Here is a 17,830-nt window from a genome sequence, read left to right as displayed (position 1 = left end):
ATGTTAGTTATTTTGCTGTAATTCAAAATCATTGTTCAGGTGACTCGTAATTGTAAAGGAAATCGTAGTGTATTGTAAGGTGTATTATGCGTAGGTATGCTATTATATTTTACAATACAAAATTCAACTTTTGAAATATTTAGATTAATCTTAAACTGATTATAGTTTATTAACTGAAAATAGTAAAACAAATTTTTATAATAATTAACAGCAATTATAATTATGTAATAATAGGCTGACAAACCACTGAAAACAATTTTTTGTTTACAATTATTTATCATTGAATTCAAATGTGACATCTCAATAATTGATTTTTGTAATTATTACAGTGACATATTCAATAGTGAAATAACTTAAGTTCTATTGTAAAATAGAGTAGTTACCTACTTCCCTCCTTTTTTTATATATTTGAATTTTTAAGTTCATTTTATAAAGCATATTTTACTTGTTTTTCAATGTAAATATGAATATATGTTTAATACCTTTTTAGTGTTTGTGATTCACAATCTTGATTATAACAACACGAAAATTATCAGCAGTTCATAACTACAACAAAATTTCGAAAGCACAAATTGATTTACCATACGATTATTTTTTATTTTACTATTATTACGTGAACATATTATTATTGATAATATCATAATAAATATGTGAGTAATATGAGATTAGACGTGTTTGAAAATATTATATAACTTAAAGAAATTGTATAGAATAAAAACAAGATTTATTTTTAAAAAAAATTTAGGGAATCAAGTCCGTACAACTATCTTTTTTGAAATCACGACTGAAAAAAACAAATTAGATTTTGTCGTAAATTGCTGTTGCGTAACCATTCTAGTTTTCCTATTTTTATTGTTAGTTTTTTAAATTATTAAAAAAAGTTCTGAAAATTGCCAATTACCATAATTTAACCACCTCCTCACCAATTAAATGCCAAATTTATCAAATTGTGTAGCAACGTGGAATATTAAAGAAAATCTCTGCTCCAAAATGTAATTATTACAAAAAAACAATAAATAAATAGCACATAATTTTAAAATCAATTTATTCTCCTTATCTCGCTTAAAATCTAAAACCTAAATTAATTTGGATGTAATGGTATAGAAATAATATTATGTATAGTACAATATAATATTTCATTTCAATTAATTATGATCTAAGAATAATAATATTGATTAGGTACATTTTTTTATGGACGAGAATATTTAGTCAGTATTTAGTAATTTATTGCACTAATGTATTATTAATATATTCTGTAACTATAAACGATTAATAAAAAATAAACTCATGACCACGTATGATTAAAATATGTATATAAATAAACATTGTGTAAATGTTCCTGAAAATCAAATAATTATGAATTTATTGATGATTTTTTTTTTTGTTTACAGTCTAAAAACTAAGTGTGGTTTTTACTACTATATTCACTGTTTCTCTAAATGTGCACATATACAGTATACACGTGTAATACATTCTCCGGATATATATACATTATATGTATAATGTATAATATATAAAATAAGTTCGTTTGAATTCCATACCACATGTGGCAACCTCGAATTTCCCCCAACACTCAATTGTTATTATGATGACGACACGATGAATGGGTAAGCACAACAAAAAACACAATAAGAAAAAGACGCAATTGGATTTGAATATAATACTGTTCAAAAGTGATATGGGTTAGGAAAGAGGACACATTCTCAAAATGAAATTAACTTGGCAAAGAAGTTGGCTGGATGCATGCGGGAAGACTCTTGACTTTAATAATCATCCCGACTTCACCAGGACCGTCTTACCGTATTTACGCTCAATATTTTCAACGGTATAACATGTTGGTAATAAAATCCAAAGTTTAATAATGTACAATTTCAATGAACTGAATAAAAATAGAAATTAAATTAAATAATTCATTGCTTTAAATTGTATAAACGTTTTATTCGGCGAAGCTAAAAATACATACGAGTACTATTGGTTTATTTATGAATCATAAAAATATGTGAGTTCACATAAGTTAATGTAATAATACAAACTAACTACGTAGAAATAGCAAAAAGTATTATTAAATAAATAAGATTTTTATATTTCTATGCGAATAAATATTTATTTATTGTTTTTATAATTAAACTATTTTTGAGTTACATAAATTTGATTTTCTTCAAAGTGTAGTGAGCATACTATTTCAAAGATAAGAAACCCATACAACCCTAATATTTGTAAAATTATAAAAATGGCTATATAGTTCTTAAAACAGTCTTTTTTATAATTAAGAACAATAATACGAAACTATTTAAACTATTAATTTAAAAAAATCTATTTACAAATATCAATTAATAAAATTAAAAATAACATAATTTTGAACATACTACAATCTACTATATTGCAGAATATACCTACAATAAAAATTAAATATAGTTAAATCATATGGTGTAACGTTTTGTAACGCAATGATGAAAACAAAATTGTTAGTTTATTAGATAATTTCTAAATAATTACTTATTAAACAACTATTAATAGACAATATTATTGTTACAGTACAATTTTAAATATGGATTATCACGAAATTGTTCTATTATCAACTTTACCTGAGTATTTTGGATATATATATATATATAAATAATAAAAGCATAACGTATATAATTTAGAATATTAAAAAATGTATTTAATTATGTATAGCTGGAAATAAGCGCTTATTCTTCGAATGCTAAGTATGTTTTGAAGAACTATAATTTGTTTTATATTTTAGTGAGTGTATTTTTTTCTTAGAAAGTAAATAACGTAAAAATAGATATATTATATAATGAATGGTTATTTTTTTTTTAAATAATAAGACAACTGTTGGCAGCAAAAAAAAGCAACTATTCATTATATAATGGATATTATATTACGTAACAAATATTATCTGACCAATTATAATTAAAGTAGCTTTTTTTAATTTAGACATAGGAAAATGTATTTTATTCATATTGTGGTATTATAAACGTTATGAATAGATCATTGAAGTTAAAAACAAAATAAATGAATAACTATATTGGCCTACATAACATTGATAAAATATTACCATACGAGTTACTCTAGTTACTAAAATCTATCATTATTCATCAATTATCATTGTAAAATATTTGGTTTCTCATTTCCTGTGCTATCCACATAAAATTATAAAACACTATAAGTTGTGTTACATTTTAGAAGATAACATAATAATGATGTTTTGGGATGATTTTTAGGATCACGACTCAAATTTACCTCTGAAAATCTATCGCGATTTACATAGTTTCACATTTAAAGGATCAATAAGTAGTCCTAAAAAAATCAAAATTTGTATATTAGTTATATAACTTTATACTAGAGATGGGCAACTTAGAACTAATAGAGGGCTTATTTTTAGAACTTTAAAAATCTAGTGAACCAGAAAGCATAAAAACAAAAATAAAAAAAAGATTTTGCACCGTCAATCACAATTGATGACAATTTTTTAAAATCACTAAATGGTTAAATTGCATTTTTTTACAGCATTACATATATCACTTACTTTGGATAATTGATATCTACGTGTTACGATAAATATTGTATCGATTTTATAAATATAATAACATACAATTTAATAAAGCAATTTGAAAATGTAGCACAGATAAAAAAGGTTTGCAGGCAGCCAGTTGCCTATCCCTGCTTTATACTATTATGTTTGGAGGTTTATAATGAATATATTTTTATAAATGTATTTTTTATAATGAAGCGTATGCAAAGTGTGTGCTTGTTTTCTGCTATAGTTGATAACAGTACTTCATAATTTTATAGTTTATGTTTATACACAGTAGGTAAATAACATAAATATCTTAGAATCTATGTACTTAAAAAAAAAATCTCGTGACCCACCAGTGAAACGCTACAGTAACCATTATTATTAATGCGAGTGTTAGTTTGGAGAAATATATTAAACCAACTTAAAACTAATGCCATGGATTAATGTTCTAAATTACAGTTTTATTATTTACTTATTATGTTCATATTATTTACTAATTTAGTTAATAAATAATAAATATTGTAATCGTTTTCATTTATTTTTGTTTTATCGACGATCTTGCCACACCTTTTTTATAAGTTTTAAAAGGTACGAAAAAAAAATCTAGAAAAAATAAAAAATGTATAAAATGACTGGATCTTTTGACTAATTAAAAAGTTTTTTACATGGCATTTTAATCGACTCTCTTTGACCACGAAACTTAAAACCAGATATTATAAAGACGACAAACATCTATAAAAGTTTAAAGTGTACAAAAGTTCAAGAAAATATCAATTGCTGATAAATCAGTCATCCATACTTTTGCAAACCATTTAATATTTATTTTCATACACTTTTATACACATAACTTTCTATCAATGAAAACACTTATAAAGCGAATCGTATTATGGTGAAACTTATCTCAATAAAAATGTACACAACAGAATATAATATTTTATCTCGCTTTGATTAGGATACTAGACATTTTATAATAGTTGTGAAATTTCAGGCGCATATTAGTTGACTCCTGAAGTAAAAAAGGTCAAGAATTTTTAAACAAATTTCCTCCCGATGTACACTAAATTTTATCATAAACGAAAAGTTAGTTGTCGCCTTATGGACAGGTAATAAATGTATAAGTGGTTCCAAACATTTTAAAATAACATGTACCTACATAAGTTTGTAATTTCGAAGTAAGAGAATTCGATTTTTCTTCCTCATTTATAGACAGAAAAAAGTTCAAGCATTCAGCGCACAACCATGCATGCGAATCTTTCCAAAACAAATTTAATTAGCAATTTTGAGTTTCCGCATCTAAATATATATATACATATGTTGAAGTCTTAAAACTAATTCAGACCGAGACTGTAAATTTAATAAGCTTAAACCACATCCATGATTACAAAAGAGAAACAAAATAATTTTCATTTATTCTTAAATAGAAAAGCCGAATGAAAAAAAATATCAAATTTTAAGTACCTACAAATATTGGCTAAAGATATAAACCTAAACAATGTTAATAATATTTTTTTTTTACCATTATATTACCATTAATTTGTTTTATTGACTATTTATTAGGTACTATAACCTATTTTGTAATCACTTATTATTATAAAGTTACAATTTTTTTTATTATTGTTTTTAACCTAACCTATTATTTGTATAAATGTATACTTAATAAAATTATTTAAGAGGCTAAGAACAATATTTTTAGTAATATTAAAACATTAAATATTTAAAAAAAAATAAATAATTCTAAATAACTATTTATAATTGAATAACAGAGTAATAGAAATTATTATATTAGTGTAAATGTTATTTAGGAGTAAAAATTGAAACTATTGTAATGACGGTAGAAAATATTTTAGGTGTAAGTAACATAGTAAATAAATTTAATTTATTTGCAATACATGCAACTATTAGCACTAATTGATTTGAATTTTATTACGATTCCTACATAATTACTGCTATGTTGACATAATATAGATCTCAAATTATTTTTTTTAACTTGTAGATGTAGTAAAAGATAATGTTGACTTTATGTTAATATTTATAAAATGGTTCTATACATATTTTCACAAATAGAGTCAGTTTTTATTTTTTAACAAGGAAGATTGAATACATTTTTTTAACATCAAAAAATAACCTTACAATTATTTCAGAACTATAATTGAGTAAATTGAAATTATCGTTTAAAAAATAACGAAATATAATCAAATAGCATATTACGATTACGTTTTAGAAAATACAAAATTCAATTTAACTTTAGTTTCTAAATAATAACTTTGAATAAAAACAATTTTCTTTACTTACAATTTACTTCTAGATTGCCGTATAAAAAAATCAACGCAACGAAAATCAAATTTCTGTTAAACATTTTTGATTGAAATTCTTGACGACAATTTATTTCAACGTTTGTTTTCACTGCAACCCTCGCCTGTTTCATTCGTTTCAAACGCCATCCCTGTGCGACAAGTGAGTTTCCCTAAAAGGTAAAAACAAAAATATTAAAAATAAGTATTGTTCGAGTATTATAGCAATACAATTGGGCAAAATAGGTACACTTTTATTTATAGTATTATTTTACAGTACTTATTAAAACAAATAATAATAAAATATAATAATATAAGAACTAAAAACATAATATATAGGTGTCTAGTGATGCATATATGGAATGTCTGAAATTTTTATTGACACTATAACAGTATAATTATTAGGTATATTGTATTTATATATATAGTAATGTATGTATAATGTTTATACATTTGTATACAATATCAACTCTTACGTAAAAAGTTAACAAACTGTAAACAATATAAGAATATTGAATCAAATTTTTTTCTCATTTTAACTATTGTTATTGCGCTATAATGTTATTGCGTCTTATGGAACAAATCGGATAGTTAACACGGCAACGTAAAAGGTTGATTGTTCGGGAAAACTGAATAACATAATGATATCTAATCAAACGTTACTGGTAATAAATATTTATTGCCGAAACGGGCGGATTTTATTTGATTGGTATATTATTATCGTTTGTCTATGAGTGATTCATCAGCTATGCTATATATCATTTATCATTTAATTATAAATTTATTCAAATTATGATTTTTTTTGCAATTTTTGCAATTTAAGTTTTATGTTGTGGTGATACGAAATTCTTTTTTAAAATGAGATTTACCCTTTTTTGTTTTAAGTTGTTAACTATATGATATATAATATATATTTTTCATATTGAAGCATCTTAATCGAAATTCAAACGAGTAGTTTCTGAGTTATTAAACTTTATTTAATGGTCATAGCCCTTAATAATGGTTTTACATAAAATATTATATACTTAAATATACATATTTAGTCTAGTACTTACGTATTATACGTGCCATGCTTAAGTAATATAATAATTACAATAATTTTCAAATATTCATAGCCCTTACATCGTAATAACATATTATTAAGGACTGTTATCCTTATTACAAAAGTACAACGACTCAAAATGTAATTTAATTCTAATTTCAATTTATATTATAAATATTAACAAAAAAATTAATTTTCAAAACAAAAAAGAGTTTCATATTTGAAAAAAATAAAATGTATGTTATTATTGCATGACAACTTATTAAATGAAATAAAAAAACCTATTTGAAAATATTTCTGTAAGCTTACTTAAAAATTTCGAAAATCTAGAATTTAAATAAATGTATTATTATTAAAAAAAAAAAACGTGGGAAACATCCATGGTGAATCACCCTATATATCATACACGCTGACTAGTTACCGTATAATAACGTATTTCTATGTTTAATTTCGTTCAAACAATATTTTCTACTGCCTATCCCTAATACACTTAATAAAAACATTATTCGATACTTTAAAATATGACTATTTTTAAGAGGTTATTAATTTATTAAAAAGCATGAACATTTTTCATTCGATAAGTCTGTATTGAAAAACTTAATGAACTTTTATAATAAACGGTCGTTAAATCAATCAATTTTATAATAAATTGTTTGTGCCAATTTTAAGAAAACACTTTTAAATAATATTTTTAACAAACGTTACACGAAACGTCGACATGTAGTATTTTATTATTTTCATCACCATTGTGAGTTCGATGTGCATTGATTAGAGTGACGCAAATAATTTAACGTAATAATTTGTATTGTAGTTTACGTTTTTAAATAAAACGGCTAAAAATAATCGTAATAAAATCTCCTATTAAGGGTAATTATTCATTAGAACAACAAGTTGATTTTATTTTGTTTATAGATATTTATGTTCATTAGCTGAAATCACGCGGCCACAAAATCGGTTTGTTCGTGGTAAAATACCGTTTATCATTACATAACAATAGCTGGCAACGGATAAAACATAATATTATTATACTACCACCCCTAACAATATATGGTATATTGGCCGACCGCCCCTCCTACATTGACGGGGCACAGATATAAATAAGCAACGCATGGTCATTGGTCGGTTATCGATGCATTATGCATTAAAAGATTTATTTTTGAGCCAGTTTCTTCGTACGACTATTCGTATATCTACACATAACACTTATATTATATTATGTACTCATCGATTAGTATTTTACGTTACTGATGACATATAAAAAATGCAACTATATTATAATGTGTTAGTTTCCTCGTGAACCATGGCCACACTATAAATTAATAAATTATAATATCACAATCGTATACCTTTGAACTACTTTTTTGGCGACAAATCACATAATTCATTTATTTTATTTCAAATATATAAGCAGTCGTTAAAACAATAAATAATATAATAACTTTTGAAAAAAATGCATGCCCATAAATTCTAATTCTTAAAGAAAGCGTAATCATATAATTTTACACTTGTCATATAAATGTCATTAAAATATTTTTCTTATTTTAATTTAAATATCTCAAACACATTTTTGGATTTAAGAGTTCAAACTCAAATACAAAATTAGTGCCATAAATTAAGTTTAAATTAACTATATGTTGTATCAATTACACAAAAATATTACACATGTTGTAAGCAACGAAAAGTTATTCTTTTGATTTATAAAAAAATAATTTTAACTCATATCTCTACATTTTAAAATAATTTAATCAATCAATAAAGATAATTAAAGTTAAGGTAATAATGATTTTCATTATAAAATTTAAAAAAAAATTATTTTAAGCAATTTTGAGGGATTATAGTATTATTTAATAGTAAAGTATTTAAATGTATCTTATTCCTTTATAGAATAACTAAAATTTGAGTACAAATGAGTTAGCTAGAAAGCCTAAAATATTATGTTATCAGTAACTTAGTATTATTATACTTATAGCGTAGTTTAATTTTCTAATTGATTTATTAATATAAATAAAAATAATCTCTTCGGTAATTTTATTGATATTTAGTAACAACTGAACGATGAAAAAGAGGAAATCATTCGAATTAATCCTACAAGCAACAGGTCTTTCTTAAGGTGAAGGCATTGCGCGCAGTCAATAATCCGATCCCTGATCCCTTGCCCCTTCAAACACATAAAACTACTCTATTTCTTAAGACTGGCGAGTTTTAAACATAACTAATTGCATTTTTGACTTAAGTCTTATAAAAAAAAAATGATTCAGTTATTATTTATAACTACGATAACTATAAAAGCATGAATCAAAAATAGAATTTACCATTGTGATACACTAGCCCACATACAATTTTTTTTTATGTTTTACTTGCATTTGAAAAATAAATATTACTTTATGTAGTGTCTTCACTGGAAAACTCACTGTAAGACACAGACAATTAGAATTAATCGTAAAAACAAAACAAAACAATAAAAGTAGCTCAATTGTCGTAATTGATTCCTACGACCGAAGCTTATAAAAACAACTAGTATGTTCAATTTTCATATGATACGATTATAATTTCGTCAGCAGTAAGCATAGCCGTATTATTAAGTCAATCTAAAAATGGGAAACAAAATGTATTTGACATTTTCAATAACGACATAGCTTTCGATTAAACGATATGCGCGTATAAGCTCACCTAAACAATGTGTTAGAAATATTTATAGGGGCTATGTGTCTTCACTGGTGAAGAGGGGACGTTACATTATAAATTTCACTCAAATGATATTACGCATAAATTCGACTAAATTATAAGTGATTTTGGGTCGTTCAACCAAATCAACACCACCTAGTCAAATTAATAAATTAAGCCATTAAGGTTGTACGTACTACAAATTGTATTACTGCACTCTCTTTGTCGCGATACATCCCTGCGTGAATTGTGATTAAACGGGTAAACCTGTTAAATTGTTTGTACGTTTTATTATCTGATGTTCGTATAACGAGTATTAATTGCACGGGAGATTCACATCAGACTTGCCACAACACTTACACGGAATACAACTGTTTGAGTAGATAATGTGGACCTTTTTTTTTTAGTTCTTTTTGAGAATCCAATAAAACACCATTGGATCGTGGCTGGTCAATTCGCAGAATAAATAGATAGGAACTGTGTTTTTATTTCTTTAAATTACGAAATAGTCATATAAATCTCCGATACCTCTAGTAGATGACGATGAAGATAATTAAAAATAAAAACGTCTGAGTTTTCACAATAGTTTATAATATATAAATTCATTGTAATATTATCACTTGACAGTCAAAAGTCATTATCTAGGTAATTGTATATTGTGTTTTTTAATTAGGTGTTATTAAAACCCGTAAATTAAAACTTTTTTAAGACAAAATTATATTATTCTTTTATATAATAATTAAACGAAAAATTAAGACAATTGAAAAAATAAATGATAACAATAAAAAAAAATAGATACATTTTTTTTATTATGTTGTATAACAATAATTAATTCAAATTATTGAAAATTTATTTTTAAAACACATAAACTTCCCGAGAAAATATACTGTAAATATGAATTAGATCACGTTATTATTTTGAAAATTAACATTTGTAAATTAATCATTGCTATACCTAAATCGTCACAATGATCTCATCGCCGAAGAGGTGAAATTTCTAATTGTGCAAAGGCACGTTCTGTTTTTGACGATGTTTACACTTGTTGCGTCGGCTTGCCTGCCTGCTTATAACCACTAATTTAACAATGCGTTTATTCAGTATCAAACAGTTGAAAACCTATAAGGCTACATATTTTTTGAAGACTACTTGTCTCAACATCAATTAAAAAGTTATTATAATCAACAATATTTCAGTGATACGCCGAAAATAAACGATGTCACCGTAATTATGTAATCATAATATCATAAAATATTATGCTATCAACATTACACTAATAATAATTTTATAAATAATATGGAATATAGATAAATGTGGATATTTTTTTTATAACAGAATGCTGTAATATTTTACAGACCATATAACTATTTATCTCAAAATCTTAATTATAATATGTATCATCAAAATTAAAAAAGTATATTTTTCTATTCATAAAAATATTTAAAAACCATTAATAAGGAAAAAATATAAATTCCTCAAGGTTTCAATATAATTATATTATATATATATATAATATAATTATAATCTACACGATTAAAAATTGTATTTTATTCATCGATTAAATAAATTAATTAAAATTACGATAACAAATATGAAGAACACAATTCGTAAAATAACCACTTATAGTTTTGATTGGTAAATTTTAGTATTTTTTTTTTTTTTTGTAAAAAAAATGTTCTACATAGTGTTCATATTATAAATATTTGAGTTTTTTATTTATTCACTAATTCAATTATCCGTAAAAATGATTACAACAAATCAATACAACCAATCAAAAAGTAGTGATTTAAAGCAGATATTTATTTAGACTTTTGCCATTTAACCTACGCATAATCTAATTGTCCATCAGTATTATTTTAATAGTTTATCCTTTAAAAATTCCTCAAAATATTGTATTTATGAAGATTTCGATTTTTAATATACAGTCTTACATATTATACACACGAATTTAAGAAGTTAACTGCCGAGACAATGCCGTCGCAGTTATTGCTCACTGCTCAGAATACTACTCGAAGTTTATTGTGATTTGGATTACTGTAATTGGATGTTTAAAAAAACACTATGGAGAATTTTTCATTGTGTTTTTATTGAGTTTCGTGACATAAACATGAACAAGAGAAAAATAAGTCTATCAGGATAAGGTCCACGTCGAAATAAATCAGGTGCAGCTTTTGTAAAACTAAACGAAGCGGATGACAGACGTACTACACAGCTACAGAGAATGGCAGAGAGAAAATGCAGAGAAAAAAAATCAATTTTAAGCTTCAACTGTAGTGTCTCGTTTTTTTCTTCCCACCCGTCCTGTGATTTGTGTGTCGACTTTCGAATAGCCCAATAATAATTACAGCACGTAAAAAGCAATTACCAACCGAAGAGCATGAACAAAATTGTTAATACCGACCCGTGACATATTCTTTCATATTTTTGTGTCGAAAATTATTACTACCGTTGTAAGTGGGAAAAACATATATCAATTCTAAGACGACTGTACACACGAATTAAACTTCCGGCCTGGAAGATGTTATTTATGCTCTCTTAAAGATTAATGGAATGTCTGCACTATATTATTACATAACATACACAAACAGACGTTCATAATATACATATATTATATCTACATCCACACAAAGATTGTACAGAAAACTTGAATCGGTTGTGATAGGTCGGCGGGTGTAGAACACGCCGCTACTATTATATTATTAAAGGTGTACCACCTCACCTATCTACCCTTTAAAAAAATATATATTCAATTTCCACTATATATAAATCACAAAAAAAAATGCATAATATATTTAATTTTAGTAGATAACTATGTCGTAACATATATTTTTCGGTACCGATTTTTATAAGAAAATAAAAACCGTAAGGAATCGAGGTCTTTGTGTATCATGTTTTTTTTTCAACCAAATACGGTCGCCCATTAATATCTTTAACTTTGCTATGTACACTGTACATGGTAACATCAATCGTGCGCTTGTAGGAGGAATGGTTTTAAAATCCCATTTGACTCGGGCACAGTATCGAAGGCAATCAATTGCTCTACGATTTTGAATCATTTCTGGCGAATAGTCTTGAAGTTTCACTGACGTCCGTAAATAAGATCGCAAAAAAAAAAAGCTATCAGCGACTTCTTTTTGTTTCCTGTAGAACCTCCCCCCTCTTAACAGCCAAATCCCACTCGAGACCCCGTCCGAACTCCCGTATGTGAAGCGAAAACAGTGTCTACTATATAGAGCGTGCACGTAGAGTTGTGACAGAGGGGTAGCACATTTACTATACTATAGTACATTTATTTTACAGCAGACATTTGTTGTTGGTTGTTATATGAATCAGCTCATTTTTAAACAACGTGAAAACGTTTTTTTTTTCCTCAAGGACAAATCAATTGTTTATTAATTTTAAAACAAAAATATTAAAATGTTATTTCGATTGTATAGAAATAATCCACAATACAATATTATTATTTAATACCGTAATAACAGATATAGAGATATTTTTGGACAGCAGCAACTATAATAGAATGTAAAATTGCAGAAATATATTATGTTTTTATATTTCACCAGTAAACACTTTTTCAATTTCCAATAATAAAGGAATAGACACCGTTTACGTAGATTATTCTAAATATTTATGATTTATAAATTAAAAAGAAAATTCCACTTTAAAATAATTTAAATTAAATAACTTTTCATATTCCATTGTAGTTGTCAAACAAATTGAAAAATAGAAAATTTAAAAAACCAGCAAAGAAAATAGAACACCTGTTTTTAGAAATACATCTTTAGTACCATTACTTGGTAAAATACTCATTTAAATTTGTTTTCACTTTAATTTTCTGACAGAAGTCAGGTCTCATAGAAAATTCATTAGCCACTTTAAACGTTTAAAATTGTAAAAATTTAATAATTATGGCAGCACCAATTGGAAAAATGTTATTTTTATTCATAAAAGATTATGTAGTAATTCGTAGTCGATAAAATGTATTAAAGTACTTAATAATAAAATAACCTTATATCATTAATGATATAATAACAAATAAATTTTAAAAACAATAAAGCGTATATGTATACCTACAATATCAATATTAATTAGTCGTTTTGTAAATGACAACACAGTACACAATTAAGCTGAAAACAGTTCATTGAAAATAAAGGAAAATCGACATCAATTATTGGGAAAAAAAATCTAAAATAAGCCTTTTTTTATATTTGAATTTTAGTGTATGTGTGTGTGTGTGTGTGTGTGTATTTTTGAGGGTCTTTCGTAGATTTCTAATTTAATACGATATAGGTACTTTGTTTAATGGTCTAAATACTAAAATTAAAACTAAACACCAATGTGAATAGTGTTTGTTGTGCTTACAACTTTCTCGGGTTGTTAGAAATATGATACTATTGAGTTTAATGTGAAAATATAAATCGATAAAATATTGGTTTCACCGTTGAAGTTTAGAAGGTACTGGTACAAAAGAAAAACGTTAAGATCTTAAATTCTTGGTGTTCTGGTAAATCATAGACAGGGTTGAATTCAATGATGCGTTTACTCGGAGTATTGTTACGGGGGTAAGTAATAGTTTTTTTTTACGAGGTCGTTAAACGAAAAATCATTGGCAAGTAAATTGGGTGTATGAAACTCGATACCAAAAGTAATTTAGCCGTAACTACTACTATAAGGTAAGTAAGTTTTAACTTTTTTAACAATATAGTACCTAATGTACAAAATATGAGCACAACAATATTAATACGCACATGCGGATAGTAAATGTTTTATTGTAATATTAATTAGGTAGTACACTGATAAGCCATTTATGTATACTTGTAATAACTGTTAACTTTATTTATACTTTTCACGTGCGCGTGCCGTAAAAAATATATTATTTCTATATAACGCAGTGAATATAGCGATTATTAGTCTAATAATAAAAAAAAGCGTGTTATATCACAATACGAATTACGAGAGAATCTAAACATGAAAACATTTTATGGTTATAGATTTATTTCCGCTGAGACTTTTCGTTCATCTCTTTCTAGTTTATTTTTTGTCTATCTAGGATCTATGGCCATCTGCGCAGAAAGTGATATCGGTCATTAAAGACTTATTTCTTTTCTTGGTGGGTCCCATTCGTCCACGATCCAAAACACAAGTCTGCACCGAACGGTAAACACGTAAATGCAGACGTTTTGATTAAACGCATACACAATAGAGAATACCCACTTCGCCAGTGTACTATACCGACGCCGTAAAAGCCGCCGAGGGGTGAAAAGTAAATAAACAGGAAACACACACTTGAGAATTATATCCATGAATGCGGGTTAGGGTTTCACTAAGTCTTTTGGATTTTAATAAACTATGAATAATATTGTAATAGCTATTATATTTCCGTAACCGTTGTTATTCGGCGACCGGGTAAAAAACACAATAAGAATATGATTCTATTTATTTATTTGCTACCGATTTCGATCGGTAGATCAATGCGATAATGGAAACATGTGTTTTTCACACAAAACGAATCGCCCGACAACTGTACGAATTCTTTTCAAAGTAATATTTTATGGGAAGTAATTGAATGCCCTTAGGTAATATGTACCTATAATAAAGGCGACTTTTAAATTGTTCATTTCTAATGCATTCACTGGTTGAATATACGGTATATGGGTACACACGTGTTGCAGCTGCAGTGTTGTGTAAGTCGAGAAACTGTGATATTCATTAATGCAATGGATGCAATGAAATTATAATATAATCAAATATGTACGCCAACAATTTTTTCTACAGTTCGGCATCTTTTTTTCGTATTTGTAAGTAAAATATTACAATAATATTAATGTATGATACAAGAAATCCTAAATACCATTACACATAAGCTATGGTTCATGCAAAAACCCCTTGAACCACGATAAAAAGGTAAAAAATGTTTTTAAAAATAACTTATAAAATATTTTAAATAATTTATCGCGAGACTAAAATATTGGTTGACACTTGTCAAATGAAACAATTTATATAGAAAAATATATAACTTTAGTTATCATAATATGTTTTTATTTTACGCATGCTATTTAAACAATTTGCTGCGATTTAGCTTTGTATAAAACATACTTACATATTGCAGCCGATCGCTTTTGGAATTTGCTATCATCGTAATTGATATAACATGATAAATATAATATATTAATATTAATATATATATATATATATATATATTTGCTAGTAGTACTGTTGGTCAACAGGTCATTAAAGGTGGACGGAAAAAACACGCGTAGAATGCAATGTCCTTTCTCCCTTTCTCCAAGGAATTCGTAGCGGTCGGATACATATATACTCGTATGGATATCGGCTATATTATGCATATACATGTATATAATTGTGCCATATTATACAATGTGTAATATATTACGTATATAATAATGTATATGTTCAATAGCGGGACTGAAACCCTTCTTGTCGCGCGCTCACTCACTTCCGGTACAGCAATTAATAACGACATTACTGGTCCGAGTAATAATAATAATTAATAACGCGAAAGGACGTTTAACGAGGTTTCCCCTAAAATCGCGTGTCGTAAACAGTTGAGGCATGTGCACACAAAACGGCGGACGGCGGGATGACCGTCTCCGTCAGTGCGGTCGCCCACCCGTGTGTACGCGTGTGGGTGTACCGTCACCGGTCATGCCACCGATATATCACACAAACAAACACACACGCACGCACACACACACGCGCACGCGCACGCATACACACACCAACAATATGGTTCGCCGGGAGACTTAGCACCGTCGCTAAGGATAGGTACGCCGCTCGTTATCTAAAATAATAATATTATACTGAGCATATAGGTGATAGGTATATGAAACGTGCGCGCCGTACACGCCGGTGTAGGTATAAAGCAGATACCTACCTTGCGCTTCGCCTTGCCAAATGCTCAGGTCGTGCGTCCGATGATAAATTACGCGTATCGGACGCCACGTGACCACCCCCAACCCCATCAGAATATTATTATTATTATTATTATATCATCATTTGCATAAGGACTGCCAAACCGCAGGGCCACACGCGTTTTATTGCAAACCAGGCGTAAACGTTCTATTTACGCCGAATCGTATGGACACGGGAAATATTTATACGCGCTGATTTGGAATAATAAATGTATGCTGCAAAACACACAGTAACCCAACCGAATTCGATGACTATAAATTATAAAATGTCTCGATCAAAATAATTGATTTCTAGCTTATTGTCAACAATGTCAATCACGAGTATTTACGCTAACAGGTAATGCCAACAGCCTATTACGGGAATGCGACTCAAATCGTTTCAACGAAAAATACAATTTATTAAAAAACGATGGATATCATTATAATATTAATAAAATATAAAAACAATTACGTAACCGAATAACCGAATCCGATAGAGTGTGACTAAACATAATGTAACTTGTGTTGACGCAATCTACATTTTTAAACAGTCTGATAAGCTAAAGTATTATTTATTTTATTTTCAGTGAAGTTTCTTGTAATAACATTAAAAAAAAACTCCATCAAATTGTAGTATTGAAATTAATTTTAATAGCTTTTAATGAAAAATATCATTATCTTTTTTTTTGATTTTGAAAAGGTAATACGCGTTTGGTGTTTGGCATGCAGTGTTATCAATGAAAATAGTTTCCGACTCAGTAGGCAATAATCGTTAATCTTTAAAAATGTTAAAGAAATATACGAGTACATGTATCAACGACAGAATTATAATTATTTTTGATAAAGATACTGTCAGATTTTTTTTTTCACTCGATGACTGCACATAACTACATACTGCCCTGCTACTGCGAAAAGCAGTAACTACAAAAATATCAAAAATGAGGTTTTGATGTCATATTGTTAATGAGATTATTCTGCGTTTAATTTTATTAAGGTTAAATACACGAAAATTGACATCTAGTGGCTTAAAACGCAACTAAAAAAAGTCGTAACCACAATACGATTACAAAAATCGTACTTTTCCTAGAGTAAAACACAGTGATTAACAATTCCTACAATTAAAAGCAGTATGTGCATTGTAGTTACTGCGTTTACCGTTAGGATTAAAATATTAAATGTTTTTACTGCGTTTTCTTCTAGTAATACAACAACTTTATTATCATCATTTCCCGCGCAACTGTCGTAACTTGTTTTGTCTATCTAATAATAACTTGGCATAATATTACGAAACTAAAAGTATTAAAATTAATATGATTCAGAAGTATCTTTTTTATTTGTGTAAATTGATTATTGTTGTAGTTACTGGCTTACTGCATTTTCTACTAGCAGTGTCTTATGATAT

At 27.2% G+C, this 17,830-nt stretch overlaps 1 protein-coding gene across 2 annotated transcripts in view; it reads right to left on the bottom strand.

The window, feature by feature from the left end:
* The window catches only part of LOC113553754 (lachesin-like), a 137,637-nt gene that overhangs the window by 71,669 nt on the left and 48,138 nt on the right, over positions 1 to 17,830 (bottom strand). For both annotated transcript variants that reach the window (XM_026957256.1, XM_026957257.1), the window contains one exon: positions 5,816 to 5,987. In XM_026957256.1, the coding sequence (XP_026813057.1) occupies positions 5,816 to 5,948 (133 nt within the window). In that variant the 5' untranslated portion in view covers positions 5,949 to 5,987. The remainder of the gene's footprint in view (positions 1 to 5,815; positions 5,988 to 17,830) is intronic.

The sequence above is a fragment of the Rhopalosiphum maidis genome, chromosome 2 (genome assembly GCF_003676215.2).
Source record: "Rhopalosiphum maidis isolate BTI-1 chromosome 2, ASM367621v3, whole genome shotgun sequence".
NCBI lineage: Eukaryota > Metazoa > Arthropoda > Insecta > Hemiptera > Aphididae > Rhopalosiphum > Rhopalosiphum maidis.
The sequence above is the reverse complement of the archived record's forward strand: the minus strand, read 5'-3'. Positions and strand labels throughout refer to the sequence as shown.